Source organism: Pagrus pagrus, assembly GCF_965226575.1.
Source record: "Pagrus pagrus genome assembly, chromosome: 10".
NCBI classification, from domain to species: Eukaryota; Metazoa; Chordata; class Actinopteri; order Spariformes; family Sparidae; genus Pagrus; species Pagrus pagrus.
Window position 1 is genome coordinate 18,797,892 of NC_140194.1, and position 24,875 is coordinate 18,822,766.

The following is a 24,875-nucleotide window of genomic DNA, read 5'->3' on the forward strand; positions in this document are numbered from 1 at the left end:
CCTCAATGAACATCACAGACCGCCGATGCACTAATGGTTCTGTTATCTGTTTCTGACAGTTAGCCCTCAGGCCCGACACACACACGCTCACTCACACACACACACACACACACACTCACTCACATACACACACGTATACACACACTGCAGGATGTAACATGTGCTAACAAACAGGTTGTGTTACACTTATTAAAAATCTGACGGTTAAGCACTCTGAGGCATTCATTTTCTGACAGCTTACAGTCATAAAAGTACAAAGTTAAAACTAGAATGACACTCAGTAGAGTGCATACCTCCGCCAAGTCCCCTTCTATTTAATCTAGTGTTTAAAACCTCTTTAAATCCAATCCAAACCATTGATCCATGCATTATTTCCTGAGAAATTTATGAAAATGTCAAAAAATATTTCAGTGTTAAAGAAAGATTTCTTGGACTCGTACCTTTATCCAGATATACACTAAAAGTGTAGGACTATCCTGGGCCGAGACAAGGAGGGTGCTGCTCAGCCTTGCTTCCAGTCTGGCCTGGTGGCCACTATTGCAGAGAAAAATTCCCCTGCAGCCCAAAAAGCATTCTGTAAAACGGTTGACAGGACGTCAACAACTGCAAATAAGGTCAATTATGACTCTTTTCATTATTCATTTTTGATCCATGGAGGTTTTATATTTGTAAAATTTTCATGATCACACTATAAAGTCTATGGGCTGAGCGGGAACTCAAGGGAAGCTGGAGTTTAACAGTGTTGACAGTTTACTCAGTTAAACCACGAGCTACTACCTTCAGATAATATACAATTTTGTCAGAAATCTGAGCTGTTCCTGTACCCATGTGACTCCGCTGGAACAGAATCTTGATTTTGAAGTGATCAGGCCTCCACAGTCTACTGCGCAGACTAGATTTGATGAACAACCAACAGGACGAATCAGTGCAGCAAAACAAGTGACTTGGACCGGTGACACTCCTCTGTCAGTCCCCATATCAGATCAGCCCCATGTTGGATAAACGGTTGTGATTGGCCCCATACGGGCCAGGTCTGGTGGAAATCTGTCTGAATGGGACCGTGGCCAGACACTCATCTGCCAGAGCAAATAAAACATGAGCTCGGCAGATTCATCTGGTTCCCAGGCTAGTTTATGACCAAATACCTGAAAAATTAATAACATTCCCATCAGCTGCTAATTTGAAAATGCTAGCATGCTAAGCGAAGATAGTGATTAACAATATACACTTAGACACCATATTTGCATTGTTATTGTGAGCATGCTGACATTAGCTTTTAGCTTCAAGCACCACCGTAGACTATATATAATACAACAAATGATTACACGTGTTCTTTTGCTTTATTAACTGGTAAAATGTTTCAACATGACCTTCATTAAATCCGTCAGTGTCCACAGAGAAGAGTATATAAAAGTGTTTTTGCTGCCTGCTGTACTTTTATATATTCAGCAACTTGTTTGATTTTTGTGCTGTCAGTCATTATGTGACAGCAGGTGCTCCTCGATGGCTATCCGTGTTTTGATTGAACCTTTCACTTGAAGGTTTGTTCCTGTGTTATGTTCAGCTAATAAGTGTCAAAGTGCTGCTGAGACGCTCGCCCTCACAGGGCGCTGCTCAATATTGTTCCAGCAGAGTTCACGTTTATTATCCTTTAATCACCGGGGTCCTCCAAACCTTTGGCTCTCTGCCTCTCCTGAGTTTATTTGACAGGACAACAGTTGAGGTGGTGCTGAGCACTGGGGGCCCCTCTGAGGCAGGTTGGTATAGCTTCCTCATCCAGGGTTGCCAGATCTTTACTGATTTGTGTTTGTTTGAATAAAGCTGTGCAGTTCACGCCACCGGCCCCCTCTGCCCTCGGTTTGACGTCATGAGGAGAGAAAGCACTCCACACCTTGTCGGTTGTATTGAGCCTTAAAATAATGGCACCTTTGGAAGACACAGAAACCTTCCTGGATTATATGAACTCACCAAACTAAACGGTAACGAAGAGAAAATGTTAAAGCACTCATTCAGAAGAAGACCACGGCTCTTGATATCCTCAGAATGGAGGTGAGGTTTCAACATTTGTCCTCCTCTTTTGGTTATCTGAAACAGAATTAGGAACATTTAAATGAGAAGGGAGAAAAAACTCTGTGCAAACATTTGCTGTTGTAGCATTGAGTAGACTCCCAACAGCAGCTGTGTTTGCATCCCTTTATTCACTTTATATCCATTATTTATCTGTGTGATAGCGGTAAGGTCTCATTTCTAAATATGAGACTATTCATGATCGCTGTGTTTGCTGTGGGAGAAAGCAGCAGTGGCACTGAGCAGGAGGTTTGCAGAAGAAAATATTTATCCAAATGTGGGCTACTGAAACGTAGCAGAGTACGAGCATATCGTCATGTTTACTCCACTTTCAACTTTTATCTGAAGGTAGGAGATATATGATGGAGAAAACAAAAGCAGTCCGAGCCCAGTCACAGTTATTGCAGTCTCTATGTGGTATCATTGTTGCTTGTTTTTTTCGTGGGGTGCACATCAGCTATCAGCTCTGTTGTGTCTCCCTACATTATCCCTGTCCTACCAAGTGAACAATTTTCTACTTTTAGCTTTACCCTCTATTTAAAATTATGTTGGACAACGATGTCTAGGAAATCTGAAAGAACCTGTCCAGTTCTACAACTTCAACCTTGGAAAAAAACTGAATGTGAAACACACAAAGAATGCTCCTTCACTGATACTTCACATGGATCATCAATCAATCATGAATATTATGATGTTTCATACAATTATTATTGATTAATTGCTATTGTTGGAACAGTTTCGACTCTCTGAGTGACCTGCGGTTGGCAAAAAATCATTTTTTGGTCTGTAATGATTAAAGGAAGTTCTTGATTGATTGATCAATAACTGAATTCACTCAGTTCAACTTCCCACTGTATTGACACTGAGTCAATACAGTTTGCCACGGCAGTAATGGCAGTGCTGCTGGATGGTGGACCACACAAATGGGTCACCGGATTCTTCCATATTCAGTTGAAAGGTTCACTTGCGGTACGTAATGATTTGATAAAGACCAAATCAATGAATTTACCAAATCAATTGTGACTTTCTCTCTCTCTGTGTCCGTCACTCTGACTCTGAAAGCTGATTTTGACTTTCCACCAGTGCGATTTTCCTCCTCTCCTTCCTCCGAGCTTCACCCCCCTCCGACCAATCAGTTGGTCTTATCAGCAGTGTGTGTTTACCTTTGGAACGGCAGCCAAAGCTAATAGGACCACACCAACTACAAACCCTCAGTGAGATGGAGGAGGGCGTGTGTGTGTGTCCAGTGTTTACACTCAACATGCCAATTGGTGCTTGATTTCTTTTCTCTGTGAGGACGGTATATCAAAGTAGGAAAACACATGACAGCCACCGCCGCCTTAGGCAAACACAGTATCATGTTTAACGCATGAGATGTCTTGATTAGTAAGGAAATAACAAACATGGACAAGTTTACCTTCATGTGATAGAAGAAGAAGAAGAAGAAGAAGAGACTCCTGCTGCCTACTGTTACTGTTCCTCACTCCTTATTAATCCTGATAAAGTTAAATATCCCTAGATTGGAGAGCAAAGTTTTGATGTCTCGATGCAGATTTTCCGACCTCTACACCCTTCTTCCAATCACACAGTTCAGCTCATTCCTTGACGTCATTTTCATGAGTCATTCTGGTCGAGTCCCAGTTGCGCTCTTTGTAGCCGGACCACAAACAGCACGGCCCACTCACAGATCAGAGCTCGCCTAATGACAACACAGCGCACATGTCTCTGTCAGTTCTCTGTGTGCTTTTAAAAACCACCAGAAGTTGCTCCAGCTCACATGATTGCACCACTGTTCCTCCTGTCCGCTCGATAAAAACACTCTGCTGTCATAACAAGAGAGGAGGGCGCTGAGGGAGGGAGAAATCTAAAGAAAGGAGAAATTGAGAGATAGCAGCAGACATGGAGAACTGCACAAAAACACCCACGGCCTCCCTCACCTCTCCTCAACCGCGATGCTGGTGAACACGTTTCAGAGGACAGACACAGAGCTGACTAACAGATGAAGGGATGTTAACAACCACCGCAACAGATCTCCCTGCTTTCTTCAGCACAGCAGAAAGCCTGAGGGCATTTGTTGCCTACAAATTGGATTTGGTTTGGAGATTTTCACATCTGTATCTTTTCACTGTTGTGTCTCTCTTTTGAAAGTGGTCAGTGGACAACATAAAGCGTAGCTTCACGTATTTCAGTGTGAGTTTTGGGGACACTGATTGTGCTTCCAGAAATGTTGAAATTATTAATCAGACATACGGTGGACATCAGGGAATGTCAGCAGTGAAATAAGTACGTGAAGGGTAACTCCAACAACTTTACAGTTGTGTTTACAGGTCTAGGGGATTACTACTGCACATGTGAATAAAGTAGTGTAAAGCCTTTTGTGGCTCCAGAGGAAGCTGCATGTAATCTGATAAAGTGATGGCCATGTGCTCTGAGATGCTCTGACTTACATTTTGCTGTTGTTGTTTTACTGTCTCCATTTTAGATAAGTCTGTCATTTTCATCCGACCTCTCCTATCTGCTGCAGTGTTTTGATTTAGTTCCCCAATCCTCTCTAAACTCTGCTAGTTTGCCCTCAGGGTCCAGAGAACTGATGCTTTTTCTGTTTTACCAGGTCTTTCATTGCATTCACTTGCCATTCTGAGTCTATATCAGGGCTTCAAACAGCCTGCAGAAGAATAAACCAGCAAGGACCCCACACCACTGGACATGAGGACCAATAGTAATAGAGAGGTTGAAGTGAAAAATAAAATATGTTCACACAAGGGCTGCAACAAACAATTAGTCATTTTCTCAACCATCATTTTGTTGAGAAAATGTTGGAAAATAGTGAACAATGTCCGTTATAGATAACCCAAATTTAAAGATGTTAAGTTTACAATCGTGTAGAAGAAAAAAAAGCTTCAAATCTTCAGATTTTAGGAAACAGTTATTTAAAAAAGTTGCCATTTAGTTTTCTGTTCATCAACTGAGCAGTAATGAATTGTTTAAGCTCTACTTCAGACAGTAGCAGCTGGTGACATCGGAGGTCATGTGAGAATTTGAAGACTTCAAAATAATACTCCTAAAGCAGCTGTTTCTTCATTGCTGGATCTGATGGGCACCTCATGATGAAACTCGGCTCGCTTTCGCTGGCCCAATCTGGTGTTAGTCAAATCATAACTGAGCCATCATCTTTGCGTGCTTCACATACTGAGACACAGCTTTGCAGTCCTCCGTCCGCCGGGCCCAGCTGTTTACGTAAATGTGCCTATGTAACATAATGGCTGATGAGCGTGTGCCTGTTTATCTCTTTTTATCTGAGTGTCTGCATCTAATTGTCTTTCTCCGAGTCAACACATGTGTTCACAAACTCTCTCACAGACACAACAAAGCGAGCCAGATGAACTGAGTCAGCCGTCGCTAAGTGCTCGGCTTGATGAGATCTAAACAAAAGCACACGCGTGCGACTTTTTTACGGCTCTGTTTTCGTTTTGCCTGATCAACGTCTGAACAAGAAACAAACTCACCACATGTTCCGAATGCCTCGTCAGTGATTCAGCAGCCTAAAAATCGAGGAGAGGGCAGAGGTGTCGCATATGTTGAAACCGTTTTGAATACTTGCCTGCCGTCTCGTTCCAGTGATTGATGGGCACAATATTCTACATTCTTTCCTTAATTACTATAATGGTAGTTTAAAAATAAATGCACCCTTTAATAGATGCATACAAAGTGGTGCCAGGGTGCAGATGTGGAGACATAAATACATTATTACACCTTCAAAATATTTACAGTACGCACATGCTAACACACAACTGTACACAGATCATTATTGTCATGCTTCCTGCTGGGTTTATTTAGCTGATAGCCCCGATCGTTATGCACATTCATTATCCATGCTGGATGTTTGGTGAATGTCTGCAGGCCGGGGTGCTTCAGGTCCTGACACACCAACATCAAAGAACAAGCTGCGTCAAAGACCCACTGTTGCGTCACCTTGCGTCTGCCAAAAAGCTGCACTTGAACACACCGCAAAGACTAGTACTTGTAATTCTGTGCCTGTGTGAAAGGAAATACCTCTCTGTCGATATACAAAAAGTTGTTTTGATTAAGCAGCATTTTTTTTTAGCCGCTCTCACTAATATGGCCACTTCTCATTAAAAATATGCCTGATTCAAAGTTGAAAATGGTGCTGGTGAAGAGGCAGAGGAGAGAAATAAGGAGAAACTGCACTAAATGGGTGAAAACATGGATACTGCTGTGACAGGCTCAAGGGGCTTTCCCTCTGTTTTTCCATTTCTCTTTTCGTGCAGCCTGGAAAGCTTTGTAACTTCAATTTTGAAAAGCAATACAAAAAGTCTATTAATCTAAGTCCGTTAAAACAATTTGAAAGTGGATATCTGAACTTCTGGGTCTTCATGAAATTGACATGCATATTCATAATATCCATAGAATGACACTCTTTGTTTTAGCACCACCATGAGCACAAAATTCCCACTTTAACTAAAGAAACATCAGTGTGAAAGCACACGAAATGTACTCAGCACATTCATGTTCCCCAGAGGAGCAATTTGTCAAAGGTGCACCCAAGATCTGACATAATGTAATAGGCTCGTTGCTATTAAATGTTCCGAGCACACTCATGCTTCCAACAGATAAATCGTTTTGTTTGTAATGACCCCACCGCTTTTCATCCAACTACTGGCAAGCCTCTAAGAACAGCAAAATTAGCATTATGTTGTTCTTTCCATTATACGGCGTTGGGGGATGCAATTAGTTGGCTGCCATTAGTGCTTTTACCATTATTTTTATTGATTTATCTGAAACAAACACTCCTTTTCTTCTCTTCTTGTCCAGCTGGGCTCACTGCCTTCATGCTGCTGCTGACCGTTAATGTTCAGTGGTATTCAGTTAAAGGTTTGCAGAGTGTTCATGCTCTTTTCCAGCATGCCGACAGTAAGACACACTGTTACCTGAAACTGTTTACATACCTCGCTCAAATGTACCTGAACGGTAGCTTTCAAGAGAGAGAGGAACGTTACGGACTGACCTCCCCGTCACTTTTCATCTGAGCTGGCAGAGGGATCGTAACTGGTGTCTGTAACTGGTTCCTCCCTCAGGGGTATTAAGGGGACATGGGTCATATACTTCAGTCGTCATTGGCCCCTGGAGGCACGTAGACGTTACCAACTGACAACCAACTAGCAGCCAGGTGTTTTCATAGTGGGGATTCAGGTTTTTACTGCTGTGAAAGCTTCGCTCAGACTTGTTGTATTTATACGGTGGTGAGTTTGCACAAGGAGAACACATCTGAGTCAGACTTTACTTCTTCTGAAGAAGCTGGAATATTAAATAAGCAGAGGTCACAGAGGCCAAACCGCAGCACAAGACCAAAAGCTGAGTGATGCCTCGGGGCAGGGATGCAGGAAGTCACTTTTGGGCGTGCTGTAGTCTAATTATTTAGGCCTTCTTGTAAATTTGGCGTGTTATACATTAAGTTCCTTCATTCTTCAAGTAAAACACATCATCTCTGTTTGTCCCCGCGATGTACATCTTTTTGTGTAAACATCCCAATGGCAGCAATAAAGTATTCACCAACTTGTCTACCCACTTACTTACTTACTCAAAGTGCCACTTTGTTGAGAGCAGGTTTGTCTCTTTGAATCTCTCAGAGCACTGAGATTATTCTCTTGTGGCCAGCTGTACTATTGTAGTTGTATGTAAACGTCAATATAAGATGTGTTGAGTCAGTCTCATTCAGGTAAAGGTTAAACAAAAAGTCAGTAATGTCAAGTATTTACCCGCGTTTTCTTTCCTCTGTGTTCCCCCCCCTGCAGGAGGAGTACAGGGCAGAGGGCATCACTTGGCACAACATCGACTACATCGACAACAGCGGCTGCATCAACCTCATCAGCAAGAAACCCACAGCACTGTTCCACCTGCTCGACGAGGAGTGCAAGTACGTCACCCGCTGAAATACAGCCGACATTTTAAGAAGCCAAATAGAAAAGTTTCAAAAGATATCTAAATAAGTAGCACCAAGCATGCGGAAAGGATATTTAATAGAAGGAAAAATAACACTTTCTGTACACCTGCATGCAGTTAAAGCATGATTTTTCCCTGTGTAGGTTTTCAGTGCCTTCGTTGGCGTGTTCATAATTTACATTCTTCCGTGTCAGAATGTTGCGCAAAGCCAAACATATTTCTTCGTAGCATGCGTTGTTGAAACGACCTTTTGATCACCCTGCGAAAGCGCGTCTTAAGTCGAATAGACAAACTGCTCCCTGTGCAGGTTTTTTGCTCATTAGCTTGATTGATATCAACACTGGGACTTCTGCTTGGGCTGAACTAAAGCATGAAGACAGGCTTATTCCTCCGCCTGCATCTCTGGGTCGCTTGAATTTTTCTCGGTTTTCTCGGTCGCTCTCCTCCTGCAGGTCAGCACTCCGCCTCTGCACCTTTCCCCTCATAAATCAAATCCAGCGCCCTGCCGCCCGCCTCGCATAAAAACACATCAGGCGGTACACACACAGCCATATTTATCTATGTTAGCTGTCATCTTAGTTGCCACTTAGTGTAGCTGGTTCATCTGGATCTAATAACACCTGGAATGGACCAAATGGTGTGTATATGTTTGTATGTATAAATGTGTGTGTTTGTGTCAGGAGGTGGAGCAGTTTTAGAGAATTAGGGTCAAAGGGGGATCTCTAAAGAAAAAATAAAGGGGGACAGGGTCGTCTCCTGGGGTTTAATGCTGCCACAGGAAGGGGCTTCATGCTAAATGATTACACAGAGAGAAAGAAAGACTCTTACAGATCTCATCATTCACAGTTAGTGGAGCTCGCGGCGCTTCGGGGCCTCTGGAGAAGTGGATTAGGTTACTGCAGGGTATGGGGCGAGTGTGGGGGTTCATTTCTACAGTAACTGCATCAAGCTTTAAGACCCCTGCGGATATACTTCTGCCAGCAGAGGTGCAAGGAGGAGAGGTTTAAGATGATATGCGACATCCCTTTAGGTTTGTTGACCCAGCCGCCCGAGGATAGTAGAGAAAGGGTTACATTTCCATGAAGCAAAGGTGAAGAATGTGGAAATAACTTTGGTTAAATTCGAGCTGGAGCATTACATTTGTCATAGTTTTAATCCCCGAGGGTTAGAGGAAAGGAATTCAAGATACTATTTCTTTTCCCAAAATTTTGAGAAATGCATGTGATCAGCTGCTAGAGTGGCACTGCCTCGTGGTCTCAAACAGTAAATGGATGGAATGCCTTCTTGAAGAGACACAGATGGCTGTTGCAGAAAGAGAGTTTTCCAGAGAAAAAGTCCTCTATTTGAGTTATCAGAGATTTATTCATAATGTCAACTTTCAATGATTATTTGTGTTTTGAAGCCGGGCCTGATGAAATCCCTGTTTCCTCTAGTTTCCCCCAGGCTTCCAATCAGACCTTGCTGGACAAGTTCAAGCGTCAGCATGAAGGAAACAGCTACATCGAGTTCCCTGCTGTCATGGAGCCCGCCTTCATTATCAGACACTACGCTGGTAAAGTCAAGTACGGAGTCAAGGTGAGACGCACGCTCCTGCATGTCAGTATATGTTATTTTTTTACACACGTTAAAGTGATAATATGTAAGATCTTTGCATTAAAATAATGAACACAACTAGACCTTTGTTATATATTTCGTTGAGTTATGCACTTACATTATCCCAAATGTTCCCAACAATGTTCAAACCCAGAGAAATCTGCTGTTTAATTCAAGGTAACAGTGCGTTTCATTTGATCAGCTGTCGCTATAACTCAAGTAGACTTTATTTTTTCAGTGTGACACATGAGAACAATGTTATAACATTATAATTCCCAAACCAAATGTGAGCGTTTTTTAAAGGAAAATAACATGATTTGTCATGAAGGAAGATTAAATCTCAACCTTGTAAACCTTAATGTTTACATCTCATCGCCAGCAGTCACTCATGCTTCGAAACGTAGCACAGCGAAACAAAGCAGAGGCAAACCGCAATCCGGATTAATGCTCAATCACAAACATCTTAATCATCATGAACGGACAAAACTAGCAATCGTGAACAGTCACTTGTCTGGAGGTTTGGCAGAGCAGTGAGCTGGGCTGGGCATCTACAGTTTTGTGAAGAAAAAATGTTTTTAGTCTCTCTTCATAAAATCTGAGTGTATCTTATGTTATATATGTGAGTATTGTAGATAAATCGAGCACTCATAACACAGCTTTAATTGTCTAACATGAGGAAAGATATAATATGGCCATTAAATGACGTGACGATACTTTGGTGCGAATCAGGATTGGATCTGGATTAAAACTGTGATCTAGATTAAAAAAGGAAATTAAACAGAACTCTTCTCCTTGTGTGTCTAAAGTGTAAAATCAAGGCTGTGAGCAGATGAATGAAGCTTCTTCTCACTTCACTTAAACCTTTAAGAAATCCGCAGCAGACCCACTTGTTGTTGCGTCGACCTATTTTTTCAGCTAAATCAAATTCTCTGTTCGCTTCCCAGCTGCGTTTTGATAAGAAGCACATGTGCTGGAGCAGGCCGGGCGTATTGTTGTTTGACTGTATAATATAAATCTGTAACAGTTGGTTATCGTGGATGTGGAAAGGTATCCCGTATCTGCTGCGAGCCAAGGAGTTGTTTGGTGTGAACTGTGCAGCAAGAGCCACAGTCGTGAAATGTGTCTGACGTTGGCTCGGTGGTGAACACACAGCTGATTCGTATCATACAGAGAGAGAGAGAGAGAGAGAGAGAGAGTGTTGAAGGGTTTATAGTTCATGGCTCTGTTATCATAGCACAGCTTCAGTCGAAATATTTAATTGCTGACAGACAGATGGAGCAGGAGAAGAGATGGTGGTTAACTGTGTGTTTCTGCACCTCATATATAATGTACAGAAGTGAAAGATGTACAGAAAATAATACGAAAAGAGATGGGAGTTAAATATGTATTTCCAGATTTGTTTTTTTTTCTCACTCCAAATATGGAGATTAAAGGAATAGTTCAGTATTTTGGGAAATGTGCTTGTTTGCGTTCTTGCTCAAAGTTAGACAAGAATATTGTCACCTCCCTCATTTCTGTCTGTCAGATATGAAGCTAGAGCCACTGGCCAGTTAGCTTAGCTTAGCATAAAGCATGGAAACAAAGGGAAACTGCGAGCCCAGTTCTGTCCAAGATATTTCGTTCGTTTAATCCAGACAACTGCCGAGCTTCTCAGGCTAGTAAAGCTGCAAGAAATTGAATATCTAGGTCTAAAACTGGCAGATCCTGGCAGTTTTCTTTGCTGCTTGTACGTTCTCTTGAAAAGTCGTTTACCTAAACTTCCACTGCCATTTATAATGCTGCTTACTGCCAAAAGTCCCACTTTTCATGCAGTGAAAACACAAAAGTTGTGGTTATTTTAAAGTGGAAACAGACAACTTTGCTGAGCATTGCTCTGTGGTATTACTGTTGGCGCTGCTGTCACAAAGACAACATTAGTGACATGGCTAACACTAACAGCCTACCTACTAGAACAACAGGATGTCATTTTTATATTACAGTTTTTGTCCAGATTAAAATCAGGAAGATGTATCATGTTAACTGTTGACCTTGGTGCTGGTAGATGTAGTTGTGGACCTGTGGACGGAGCCAGGCTACCTGTTTCTCCCTGTTTCCAGTCTTTATGCTAAGCTAAGCTAACCAGCTGTTGACTCAATCATCACATTCAACAGACAGAAATAACAGTGGTATCCATCCACTTGTCTAAATCTATCCTTTAATTATGTAATGACAGTGAAGATTTGCCTATAAACAGTTGTAAACTGTTCTACCAACTGGATCTCTACTGTGTAACACACACTGTCCAGAATAAGCTAATATTTTCTGCCTGTGTTTGGGATTTTTCTTTCTTGATGCTCTGATACATGCAAAAGCTGCTAAACTTGCCCTTTTGATAAGAAAGTGTTCATGAGATGATAAAGAATCGGACACTTTATGATCGTCTGTGTATAATCACGGAGCTACAAACTCAGTCCTGAGGAGAAACTGACCCTCCACTGTGTCTTTCCTTCACTCAGGACTTCAGGGAGAAGAACACTGACCACATGCGTCCTGACATTGTTGCCTTGCTCAAGAGCAGCAAGAACGCCTTCATCTGCAGCCTGATGGGAATCGACCCCGTGGCGACCTTCCGCTGGGCCGTGCTGCGAGCCTACTTCAGAGCCCTGGTGGCTTTCAGGGAGGCCGGCCGCAGGCACACCCACAAGAAAACTGGTGAGGAAACGTCTCTGAGTCCAGTATGATCATGAAATGGGGGAGCAGCTTAAAGGTTAAAGGCCCTGAAAAAGTATGATGTGAGAGATGATCTGAGCTTCATCACAAACACACGTAGTTAGACTAAACTGTGATTAATATCTGTAAAGAAAAGCTGTTCTCATGCTGCGGTGTCCAAACTCCTGTTTTAATTGGGCCAAGAACAGCATGGTGTGTTAGAGGAGATGAAGAGTTTTTACTGTGAGTTGTGCTTCTGCTGTTGATGATGACGAGGAGGAGGAGGAGGAGGAAGAAGAAGAGAGGGTTTGATCTACTTCAGTATTTATTTTCACAAACTGGGAGGAATGTTACAGTGCAGAGTGTTTGAAAGTGTCATCACTGACTTATCTCAGAGGGCTTTGTGTCTTTGTTCTTTTCATTTGAAGATTTCTCTCTTTAATTCTTCTCCTTTTGTTTTGTTTCTGCGCCTGTCTGCTGCTTTTCTTCTCCTGTTCGCTGGTTCACCTTCTCAACACTCTCCTTTTCATCTCTTCTTTATATCCTCAGATTACTCATAGTTTCTGTTTTCTTTTTTTAACGTATGAAAATAGTTTTCCTTCATGATATTCATTGCAAAACATGAAGTCTCCCTGTGTCTCCCTCTCTGTGTTATAGGGAACGATGCAGCCGTTCCCTGTGCTGTTGTCAAAACCGTCGACAGCTTCAGTTTCCTTCATCACCCGGTTCACCAGAGGAGCCTCGAGATCCTTCAAAGATGCAAAGATGAGAAATACAGTAAGTGACGCCAAATACCTCAAGACTCACTGCCATAGATTTTCTAAAGATCTTTGACATTTGACCACAAAAATTAAGAAATTCCCCCCCAAAATAATAATGGACCAATCAGGCATAAAAGTGACGAAGGTAACTTGTCTATGTTTTATGCTTCGGTGCCTCAATCATTTGGTGGAGTTGTTTTCAGAGGGTAGAAGAGACTAAAACATGTTCATTCATTCATAATTTATATGTAATTTATAATTGTTTCAGTCCAGTACAAATAATTTAAAATTCATGGCTGTTTTAAATGAAAACTTGACATTTTAATTTATATATTTTTTTAATATAATACAAATATAATAGTGTTTGATAACCACAATTGAGGATCATTGCAAAAAATGTGTATTTATTGGTCGATATTGGAATTTTTCACTCCCTGATATCAGTATTGGCTCCAAACCAAAAATCGGTCGGGCTCGAGTTTCTTTCCTTCAACCTTTCAATCTGTTCCAAACTGAATTTTTAAATATAAGTTTTTTAGGTACATTTTTGTAAAATTAATTATCAAAAAAATTTAACTGCTTTTTTAGTCCTCTATTTATACTGTTTACAAGACATTATTGAGTTGTCTCTACTTGTAGCCATGATTGGGCCGTTTCCATAGAAACCAGTAAACTTTAATCACTATGTGAAAGGTGCTCCCTGTTAATGGGGATTGTATTGGCATGGATTCCTGTCGATAAAGGTCTGTTAAATCAAGGTGCTTCTATTTCCCATTTTTTGAAATCCCAATCAGAGCTCCCTCACTGAGCTCAGCCCAGTGAAAGAAATCAATCCAGGCTGTATTGAAAAAGTGATGGATCACTGATGATTCTCAGCCTCAGTGAGGTTTTATTACACTGCTTTTAATAAGATATTGGAAATCTGGGTCATTTTGAGCTCTGGTCAGATTGACTCACCTCACAGCAGCAGCTCGTAACCAAACATGTTCTCACACTTGAGCGATCAGAGAAATGAATCAGGCCCACGAGGACCGGCAACGTCTAATGACGCCCCCAGATTTCCTGGTCGTCCTCATTACTGAAATTGATTTCCAAAGAAATTTCCAAGTGAAATCCCCAAAGAGTTTCCTCCACTAAAGGAAAACTCCACTGATTTTACACATGAACATCAGCGCACTAGTCATGGTTAGTAGTAATCAGCCTGTGAAAACAGTTGTGTCATGTCATTGTGTGGCTGTGGAGGAAATGTCAAGTCTGAAAAATAACTCTGGTGATGTCAACAAAGGTTATCTCGACTGAAAAATGGAAATCCTGTGTCACATCTTTGATGATGTAAACAAACACTGTGATTGGTTCAATTCGGTCTTATGTTAAAAGTCAGATGAGGAGATTGATATCATTACAGCTGCCAGGCGACCAGCAGAGACTCCAGGAAGTTAGTGGTACCAGTCCAGCTTTTAGAGGTGGTGGTCAGCTGGGTCGGGCTGTTTCCAGTGTTTGCTCTAAGCTAACAGGCTGCTGGCTGTAGCTTCATACTTACTGTACTGACACGAGAGTGGAATCACTCTTCTAATCTATCTTCAAGAAACACAGTGAGTGTATTTCCCAAAAAGTAGAACTTTTCTTTTCATTCCTTCCAGTAAACTGGAAACACATGTTCCTCTGCCAGAACCACACAATCACACACAAAACCCCTGGGACTGATGCAGGAAAAGTAATGTCAGTATAAGACAAGAGCAAGATGAAGTGTTAGTAGTGGATGAAAGCAGGAGAGAAAGCAGCAAAGCAGCCAGATACGAGAGAGATAAAGGAAAGGTAGCTGGGGAAAAACTGGGAAAGTAAGAGTAAAAATTCTGTGACAAAATGCAGTCTTTAGTAACAACAATGAGGTGGTGGTTGTAGCTGGTTGAAGGTGAAGTAATGGAAGAGTTGGATCTTTTTGCTGTGATTGGAGATGCAGGTGGAGATGTGTCAGCTTTGAATCTCATATGTCTCCCCTCCTCTCCTCTCCTCTCCTCTCCTCTCCCCTCCTCTCCTCTCCTCTCCAGGTATCACTAGGAAGAATCCTCGAACACCTCTGTCAGATCTTCAAGGCACCAACGCCCTGAACGAGAAGGCCAGCTGGTGAGTACGACACTATACTTTAAGGTTGATACCAGAATTTTAAACATTGGTATAGCACTAGCTAAAAAAAAGTATACTCCTTTCAATACCGCACTGAAAACATGAAGCCCTCCTCACAAAAAGTAGGATCTTTTTTTTATTTTTATTAAACAACCTGCACACTGTGCTATTACAGAAAAAGTCAGTGAACACAAAGCAACACATGGATAGTCTTCATTCAAAGAAATTATTAACATTATCTGAAAATACTCTTGTGTATCAACAAACTTATCAACAAACTTCTCCATCCCTGCCTCTGTAGGGATGGCTACGGCGTTGGCTGTAACGGTCGCAGCTCCAGGTCCGGTCGCATGTCCTCCACAGGAAGTCCCGCCCTCGAAGAAGATGGCATCTTCCTCAACTCGACGAGCAGCAAGCTCCTGGAGAGAGCTCAGGGCATCCTACTGTGAGTCAGACACAATCATATGTGGACTAAAAGGGAGGATGTTGGTACTCACTGGGTATCTCTGGTTCCACTGCATCAATTTTGATTCCATTTCATTAATGAATGTATATACTCCTGTAAATGTCACTGTCACACTCTGAATTATTATAATATCTGTTTTTAAAAACAACATTTCTCACCTTTAGGAGAAACAAAAACTGCAAAAGCAAGCCGACCCTTCCCAAGGTAAGACACACGCGACGCAGCACGAGAGCCCCTGCAGAAACAGTCATCAGCGGTCTCACAGCAGGTATCAGCTGACAGACACAGGTTCATATATGATGTGTTTTTGTGTTCGCAGCACTTGTTGGATGTGAAGTCTCTGCGCTACCTGAGCAGCGTGCTGCTCCACGACCGCATCACCAAGTCTCTGCTTCACCTGCACAAGAAGAAGAAACCGCCCAGCATCAGCGCTCAGTTCCAGGTCAGTGCTGCCAGCGCCCTCTGCTGGAGGATCAGTGAATTACAACAACATTAGTGACTCAGCAGCAGCAGCAGTCTGTGATGACTGCTGTACAAGATAAACATGCAGATTTTTATACATCAGTGATATTTTTCCTCACATTGAATGAGGATGTGACGTCAGCGCTTTGTGTTTGTGTGCAGGCCTCTCTCAATAAGCTGATGGAGACTCTTGATCAATCAGAGCCGTACTTTGTCAAGTGTATTCGCTCCAACGCTGAGAAGGTAATTTCTGCTGCAGAAGAACTTCTCTTCATGACTGACTGCTGATTCTGTTTTATTGTTTCAACATCCTCTTTCTCTCTCTGTTCCTCAGCTGCCGTTGCGTTTCAATGACAGCCTGGTGCTCAGACAGCTCAGATACACAGGAATGCTGGAAACCGTCCGGATCCGACAATCAGGATACAGCATCAAGTACACCTTCCAGGTAATCCAACCCCTACTACTGTCTGTGCCATGTTAGTATTACAATGTTGTGTATTTGTAGCATTGGGCAGTTAGTTCATAATGCAGTGATAGAGATTATACTGTTTACCTGTTGTAATGCTCATGTTATTGTCGCTTTCTGCAACCGCGATCCCCCAAAAATTGTGATGCTGTGCAAAATATAAATCAAAACAGAATCCAATCGTTTGCATCAGAAGTTAGGAAGTGTTCCCAAGTCCATGTCACCAAGTGGTGACATCACTTTCTGTTTTATTTATGTTTGACACAGTGTCCCAACCTTTTTGGGAATCAGGGTTGTATGTATCTCTTTGTATCTCATGCATATACTATATGATTAGGATTGTTTGTTTTTGTTTATCCTCTCTGTGGCTGTATGTTAATGTGAATCATTCTGCAGATTTGGTCTTGGCGCTGTGTGTAAGCACACTGTGAACCATCAGAAACACAAGCCAAATCCTTTTTATGTCTCAACATACTTGGCCAATAAAGCTGCTTCTGATTCTAATCTTACTTTTTATTGCTGCACAAACATGGAAAGATGTTGAGATTTACAGTTTTTGGTTTACTAGGACTGTTTCATAGTCGGTGTCTGATTTCGAAAGAGCAGGCTTTCCTAATATAATGAGATGATTAATTATTATATTCTGTTCTTCACGGGAAACTACCATGAAGCCTCACTGTGTCCAAACTGCTTTTCTGACACCATGTTGCAGGACTTTGTGCGTCACTTTTTTGTGCTGCTGCCTCGAGGCACGAGTCCAACCAAGTCAGGCATCAGGGAGTTTTTCAGACGGATCCACCTGCCACCTGCTGGGTATCAAGTGGGCAACACGATGGTAGGATTTCTAGAAATCAATCAATCTGTTTCCTTCTTATGTACCATCTTGCAGCCCTAATTTAAATCTTCCCGTATGATGCAGGTGTTCCTGCGGGAGGCGGAACGTCAGCGCCTTCAGACCTCCCTCCACCAGGAAGTCCTGCGGCGAATCGTCACGCTGCAGCGGCGCTTCAGGGCCGTGCTGGAGAGGAAGCACTTCGTCAACATGAGGAGAGCCACCTGTGTCATCCAGGTGAGAAGTCGTGGTAGAAAGAAGAGGTCATGAACATCCCCGTTGCTGTGGTCTCACTCATGCAGCTGAAACATAATTTCATATTCTGATTAGCTATAAAACTATTGCTGTAAGTGCATCATGAATCACTTTAAGAGTCGTGCACCAGCAGAGTTTCTTCCCGCCAACGTTTCTGGAGGAGTTTCCACAGTCCATTAAGGCTACTTCGCCTGAGACTGTTTACGCATTAAGTGATTAATAGCGTTGCATTAACTCTTGAAATACAAGGTAATGTCTCTAAATATAGTCACTCGATTAGAGATGATACACATTTATGCCCTTAGGACAGTTTCTAGTTATTCATCTGGCTGTTATTGCTCTCACTCTCTAATGTCTGTCTTCTTGAGGGATTGGCTTTCGTTCCAAAATAAGATTCCTACCATTAAAACCGGTGAGATCACTAAAACAGTGAGTTAACATCCATCAAAGTCTTGCTTTTGCTGACCTGCAGTGGTTTAACTTTCATCTTGCTGCAGTGTACAGGTGTACTCCAGGACTGTGTGCCATCGGTTTTGGGTGTGGTTACACTCAACCACATCCATCAGTGAGGGTGCGAGCGGTCAGAGATGAAACAGGCCTTAAACTTTCAACCCAAAGACAGCAAAACACTGCTTTTCAGCCTGGTGTCTGGCTTCTCTTCAGGGACAGTTGCTGACTGAATGTGTCGGTTGACTAAACGATTAATAATGTCTTAAACAACAAGATCAAAGAGAGATTTTATTTTCCTAACTGAATAGTTAAGTATTTATATCAGAGCTATTTAAAGTCAAGCTTGTAAATCTGAAAAGGGGACTTGAATCAGTGATTTTGAGAAGGAAAAGAACAGATATGTTGTCAGACTGCAGACCCATACTGTTACATCTGTCTGAGGAAAGAAAGAGAGACAGAGGGAGCGAGAGAACGAAAGAAAGCAAACAGTGAGAGGATTGACGGAGGGAGAAAACACTGCATTCAGGCGGTATGTTTTCTCTGGAAGAGCCCTCAGAGGGGAGCTGTCCAAATCTTTGTCAGGCTGAAAGAAAACAAACCCAGAAACAGTGAAACACTGAGCAAGAGCCAATGAAGCACTGATAACATCTATGAGAAGAATAATAAAGCATGAATGTATACTGCAAACTGTGTTTTGTGCTCCAATCTATCTGAGGTTAGGTAATTGTTATTTTAAGATGGAGAAAGGTTATCTGAAATCTTTGATGTTAATTAGCAAAGTTAGCCATTTTTCAGTAGCTTGCTGATTTCTGTTTGCATGTGGCAAGAATACAATCTGACTTTTAATGCATGTTTTAAACAGAAAAAATGGGAGTTATTCCAGGGTCTAATCAAAATAACGTGAGGCGTTTCAGCCTGTTTGAATCAGGCAAAAATTTCAGTGATGTCTTCCAGATGCAGGTGCCAGATAAGTCAGTCATTCTTTGCAGCATGCCATGAATAACATAAATATCAAATTCCACAAACTTCACTTAGTTATTTGGCCGTCACCTGAAGTAGGTTTCAGGGTAACATGCGCAGTGTTGTAAAAGTAGTTTCCTTTTTTGTTTTCCTGCAGCGATGGTGGCGACGCTGCCTCCTCAGAGACTCCACCATCGACTCACATGACGAGGAGGAGGCGGCGCTGTGTCTGCAGGCGGCCTGGAGGAGCTACAGGGAGCGCAGGAGGTTCCTGCAGTGGAAGGACTCTGCCATTGTCATTCAGAGGAGCTGGAGACGTTGCTGTCGTCGCAGATCTTTAGCAGCTTTGACAGTTCAAACAGCCTGGAGAGGATTCAGGGAGAGGAATCGTTACTGTCGGACGTACAAGAGCGTGACGCAGCTGCAGGCGGTTGGCAGGGGATACCTGGCTCGACTCAGGTGAATGAAGGAGTTAAAACACGAGTGTCCCACCACATGTGTGTGTGGTGGGAAGTTTAATAGATCGTCATCATCTTTTCTTGTGGCTTTTATTTTAAATTAACTTTAAAAGACCTAATATGCAAAAACACAAGTTTATAATAATGCGTGGAAATCAGATTAATTTTAGTGTAATCCAATGTACACCTGGTGGATTACATTTCAATAAAGGACCTGAATCACAATACAGAATAACAGTAATACAAAAATCTGGTTGTAATTTTGACTTTTTGACTAAAATATTACCGTGCAAACATTGCAGTTTAACTGCAACTGTAGTTTAATTAGTTTTATTAATAATTTTAAGGGACACACATCTTTTTTAGTTTCCATTTCAGGAAACATTATCTGTGCTTTCCTTGAGACAGAAGGAATATTGTGATCAGCATCTTTTTGCAGCTAGAAATACAACTTTTGTTGCTTTTTTATGAGAGAGGCTTTTAAAAGCAGCTTTTATCGATCTTATTGTATTAACATTGGATAACATGACAAATTGTGTGTGTAAGGAAATTCTCTAATTATCACCTGACTGCAATTCTGCTCAGTTCTATTTTAGCTTCTTTCAGCTCATTGTTTTGGTTTTCCTTGATTCACTCTCAAAGCTTCAAATTCACAATGCATCAATTCCGGTTTTTGCACGCAACTATTTTGAGTGACAAAGCTCTAAAAACCCGCTGTACACTTCCTGCTCTGCACCAAAAAGCTGACACAGTGAACAACTGGTGATCATAGTGTAGCATTTAGCAGCTAAAGAGCCAGATATGTTAGCAATTAGCTGGTGAACAGAACGTAGCACTTAGCTAATAAAGAGCCAGATCTTTCCCTCAGGAGTTTGTAGAGACCAAAGTCAGAGCTAAAAGAGAGTGAATATTGAACTTTCATCAGATTTCATCATCAGGCCAGAAAAACAAAATGACAGAATAAACTGTTTCCCTACAAGTTTGCCGAATCAACTTAAAAGGTGAAAAGATGTCAATGTTGTGCTCACAGTTGTTTCTGCTGCCCCCAAGTGGCCAAATAAAATGTTATTGCAGGTTTAACTACACTGTAATACAATACAAAACTTAATGTAAAATCATGTTGTTAATAAATAATATTCTGTTCCACTTTCTGTGGAGACAGTTGTTAATTACGCCTTTTGTATTTTTCACTAATAATCTCTTTAGGTTCAGTGAAGTGAAGGAGCAACATGAACGACTCAGTAGACAACAGAGTCCACCAGCAGAGATGGATGCAGGAACCATGGAGGACCTCCCCTCATCAGGACAGGAAGGATTCATCCAGGATATCTGTGGAGAACTTTCTGAAGATTCGAAGGCTGTCCTGTTAGACGTAGGAGAGACGGAAAAAGAGGAGGACTCAGAGCGAAGCAGGAGCATAGATGAGACGAGTCACAGGAACCGGTCCAAACGAGAGAGCAGACGGATGAGAGAGCTGGAGCAGGCTCAGTTCAGCTTAGAGCTTCTCAAGGTCCGAACCACCAGCATGGGAGGTCCTCCTCAAGAAGACTCGGCCGCAGACAGCAGCACCTGTCAGCTGGAAGACCATCACAGACATTCGCCTCGGGGATCTCCAGCTAGTCATGGAAGTTTTGAGCTGCTCAGTGTGGAGGACATGGAGACCGAAGGCTCGTCTGCACCTCAAGAACTGGAGACTCAACTGCATGAGGGGCTGAGGGATTCAAACTTTAATGAGAAGCCTGTGATGGAGCCGATTAACAAGGCGGAGGGACCGAGGGCAACATTTTATATTGCTTCCGACCAAAGTCCAGTGCATGAACCAAAATTCGAAAGCCCCAGCAGATCTTACAAAGAGAGAAGAGAGTCTACGTCTCGACGGCCTGTGGTGGTGTTGATCAGTATGCAGAAGGAGAGCCCTGTGGAGGAGGGGGAGCTGCTGGCAGCACAAACCCTAGAAAAAGCTTCGGAAACAGAAGCAGCATCAACCGATTCCCAAGTAACTCCCATTGCAGGCTTGGAGGTTGCATCAAAGGTGGAGCAGCCTCATGGGATTGATACCCAGGCCAAGAAAGATGTGTTTAGAGTCGACCAATCACCATCCGCCCGTGGGTCAAGTCCAGAAGTACCAGGGATTTCTTCCTCAGAGGTGGACATCCAGATTGTCCTTGAGCCTAAGGACATTGTTCCCGTTGTTGTCCCCAGTCAGCAGCAGAGGAAGACGGTCCGGCCTGCGCAGCAAGCTCCCAGCCCGGTCCTGGACACCAAACCTCCAAAAGCTCAGAAGAAGAGCTCAGGCCAAACTGTGATAGTGAACATGGTGGAGAAACCCTCCAACAGTGTGTTCTCTCCACCCAGACGCAAGCTGCCCTTCTCCAAGTAAGTGACACAATATACCGAAGGATATGACAGCAGGTTAGAGAGACTACAGTCCTACCCTCATGAGTTTTTGTTTATAAAATTATTATTTATGTAGTGTTAAAGGACAAATTCTGTAAAACCCCAATCCTGTTCCTTTACAACAAACCGCTGCTTCTTGCTTTATTGGGTTTTATTTTATTCTAGTTGTTGTTATTTATTATTAAGTTTGTGTTTTGCACTGTCTCTTGTGTATTTGGTTTGAGTTTTATGATTGTTGTACAGGCCCATCTAGGGACAGGCATTGCAAATTAGCCTTGTGGCATTTGTATATACTACATACTATAGATTAAAAGCACTTAACTTAATTACAGCAGTGTTGCTTCAAGGCTGGTGATCATTTTCAAGTTTGAGGGTTTAAGTTATTTTGATGGTTTGAATTTGCAAAGACTTTCTGTCCTACAAAGGGCGAAGAGACTTGTAACATGTAACTACAGAAGTAATGAGACCTTTCTGCAGGATTAGAGTTGAGACTTTTGTATAACTTTTTCTAATGTCTGTTTTTTGCGTTGCAGGTCAGATAAGGATTTGGTGAACCAGGAAAGATCTCTGGCCATGTTTAGAGACGACTCCAAATCTGCTGGATCCAGAAACAGAGAGGTATGTCACACACACACACACACACACACACACACACACACACACACACACACACTACATACACCTTTTGAAATCATTATTATATAGCTAATTATAATAAGTACCATCTGCTGAAATATTCTGATAAAACCTCTTTAAATAGCCACATATGTTCACTCTTATGTTCACAGCTCTTATTGTGCTTACAAATATACATAAAATGAACTTACAGAAATCATGTCAGCCTAGACATTTACAGTACATTACAGATTTATTCAGGACAAATAAGCACATATAGCTATTATGTACAGCGGGTAGATAAGAAAATAAACCTGTAGAAATCTATAACATAAGACTGTTTAAATGAAAAGGAATTTAGTCACCAGATCGCTTCTGTTCTGTAGCTTTGTTTTGTTATTTTTGCGAAGGTTTGCTACTTACATAAACACATAAACAGTACAAACACACATTAGCAGCTGACCTGTTGTTCCTGTGGTTGCCTGGAAGCAGGTGGGCCGCCCCGGCCCCAAAAAGAAAGCGCGAATGTCCCGGACGCGCTCCGACTTCCTCACCCGCTGTAACTCTGAGGGGGCGACCCAGTCGGACGACGATGATGAATACTACATCCCCGCCCACTCTCACACCCTGCCCCCCTCCCTGTCTCCCCCATGTGTCCACCCCGAGGCGGACTGTCACAGTGACTCCGAGATGGTAAAACACCGGATCTCCAGAGGTCCCATGACCTCCAAGCAACCTCTGACTGCTTCCCCCTCCACCCTCTTCTCAGGTGGATCTGGCTAAGCGGCAGGGGCGGAGCCTTTTAACACTGCTAACCACACTTCGGTCATACTGTTCACTACTTTGAGACTGTTTCACTCAAACAGGCCGTCACTGTCTGACGTGACTGTTCCTGCACGTCGCTCTGCTGGCTGCTGGTTTCAGCCCGAGCTGAGTCATCTGAGCTGTCACTCTGAGACTTCTCTCCTTTTCATCTCACCAGAGTATTTCTCTTTATCAAGGGATACGTCAACATTTTGATGTTTTATCTCAGATTTTTCCTTCAGTAAACACATGCTGTGTTGCCTCACAGTTTTGCAATAAACAATTATTTTCATTATTTATGCTTTTTTCCTAATCGTTTAGAGGAAGATGTGAAAATAAATATTGTAAAACATCTTCATAATGCTTGTTTGTCCAAACAACCGCTAAAAACCTAAAGATTCTCATTGAAGATGCTGTAAAACTTTTTTTAAAAAGGCAGGAAGCCCATCACTTTTGAAAAGCTGGAAACAGTGTGTTTTGCATTTTTGATGGATTAAAATCCGACATTATTAATCTACTGTCGGAACTGTTGGCAACTAATTTTCTGTTGGTCAAGTTATTGAATAATTGACTAACATCACTAGTTCAAAATCAAAGGTATTTGTTATGTGAAGCTAATTTAAACAAGTGTTTAAGACATCAAGGAAGGCAAATGATTATTTTGCTGCTGTATGCGACCTTGAAAAATGGTGTGGGAATGTTGTCTGTCACTTAAAGAGGTGTAGAGGAACATTTTTCACAGTGTGTCGGCTGTCTTGAAGGAAAAGTCAAAGGTTAAAACTCAAAATGCCAGTGCATTAAGGTATCCCTGTACTTCTTCAGTGAGCAGAGATTATCACAGTGAGGACTGACTGAAGATCTTCTCCACTCATATTTTTATGAGTTGCTTCAACAACAACACGATATCGCACCTCGTGTCGCACTGCACGCCGACTGCTGCTGCATGCTGGAATCGTCGAAATCTCGAGCAAATACCTTCTCACTAACAACGTCGTTTTCTAACAGGATCTTATGAGCATGACTTCTGTTTCTCTCTCAGTATCTCAACATCAACATCGCTGTTGATTTCACACTGAGTTAGTATATCAATGCATTTATTACGGTCATAGACAAAATACAAAGTAGTTGTCTTCAATATGTAGTCACGCATTTACAAACTTTTACTGCCATAATGTGGAATTATTTGTTCTACACTCTATGATGTACAGCAAATGATATAAACATGTTCCTCCATAACATACTATCTCTGTATGTTCCCAATATTAAACATAGGTGAACCAAGCTGTGTCAAACAGTAAACCACCACATCCTGGACCTGTTTTAAACCTTCCACTGAAATAAATAAAAAATAAAATGTTCTCATCCGGTTGTTGTTCTCTGCTCTCCAGCCATCTCACAAAGACCAGAAGAAGATCCATAAGACCATGTCGTCAGGAGACCTGGGCAAGGTGGAGGTTCTCAGGAAAACCTCCAGCCACGACGGAAGGTAAGACCACGAGAGAGACTACTTACCAAA

The 24,875-nt window shown here is 42.1% G+C and overlaps 1 protein-coding gene across 1 annotated transcript in view; it reads left to right on the top strand.

The window, feature by feature from the left end:
- Positions 1-24,875, top strand: part of LOC311264251 (unconventional myosin-IXAa-like) — a 143,964-nt gene that overhangs the window by 106,600 nt on the left and 12,489 nt on the right. The window contains exons 12-27 of the mRNA XM_084364973.1: positions 7,881-8,002; positions 9,462-9,603; positions 12,117-12,312; positions 12,967-13,086; positions 15,119-15,194; positions 15,496-15,639; positions 15,825-15,864; positions 15,980-16,102; positions 16,285-16,365; positions 16,457-16,567; positions 17,301-17,423; positions 17,508-17,657; positions 19,243-19,544; positions 20,750-21,919; positions 22,474-22,558; positions 24,748-24,845. Coding sequence (XP_084221099.1) covers positions 7,881-8,002; positions 9,462-9,603; positions 12,117-12,312; positions 12,967-13,086; positions 15,119-15,194; positions 15,496-15,639; positions 15,825-15,864; positions 15,980-16,102; positions 16,285-16,365; positions 16,457-16,567; positions 17,301-17,423; positions 17,508-17,657; positions 19,243-19,544; positions 20,750-21,919; positions 22,474-22,558; positions 24,748-24,845 — 3,083 coding nt within the window. The remainder of the gene's footprint in view (positions 1-7,880; positions 8,003-9,461; positions 9,604-12,116; positions 12,313-12,966; positions 13,087-15,118; positions 15,195-15,495; positions 15,640-15,824; positions 15,865-15,979; positions 16,103-16,284; positions 16,366-16,456; positions 16,568-17,300; positions 17,424-17,507; positions 17,658-19,242; positions 19,545-20,749; positions 21,920-22,473; positions 22,559-24,747; positions 24,846-24,875) is intronic.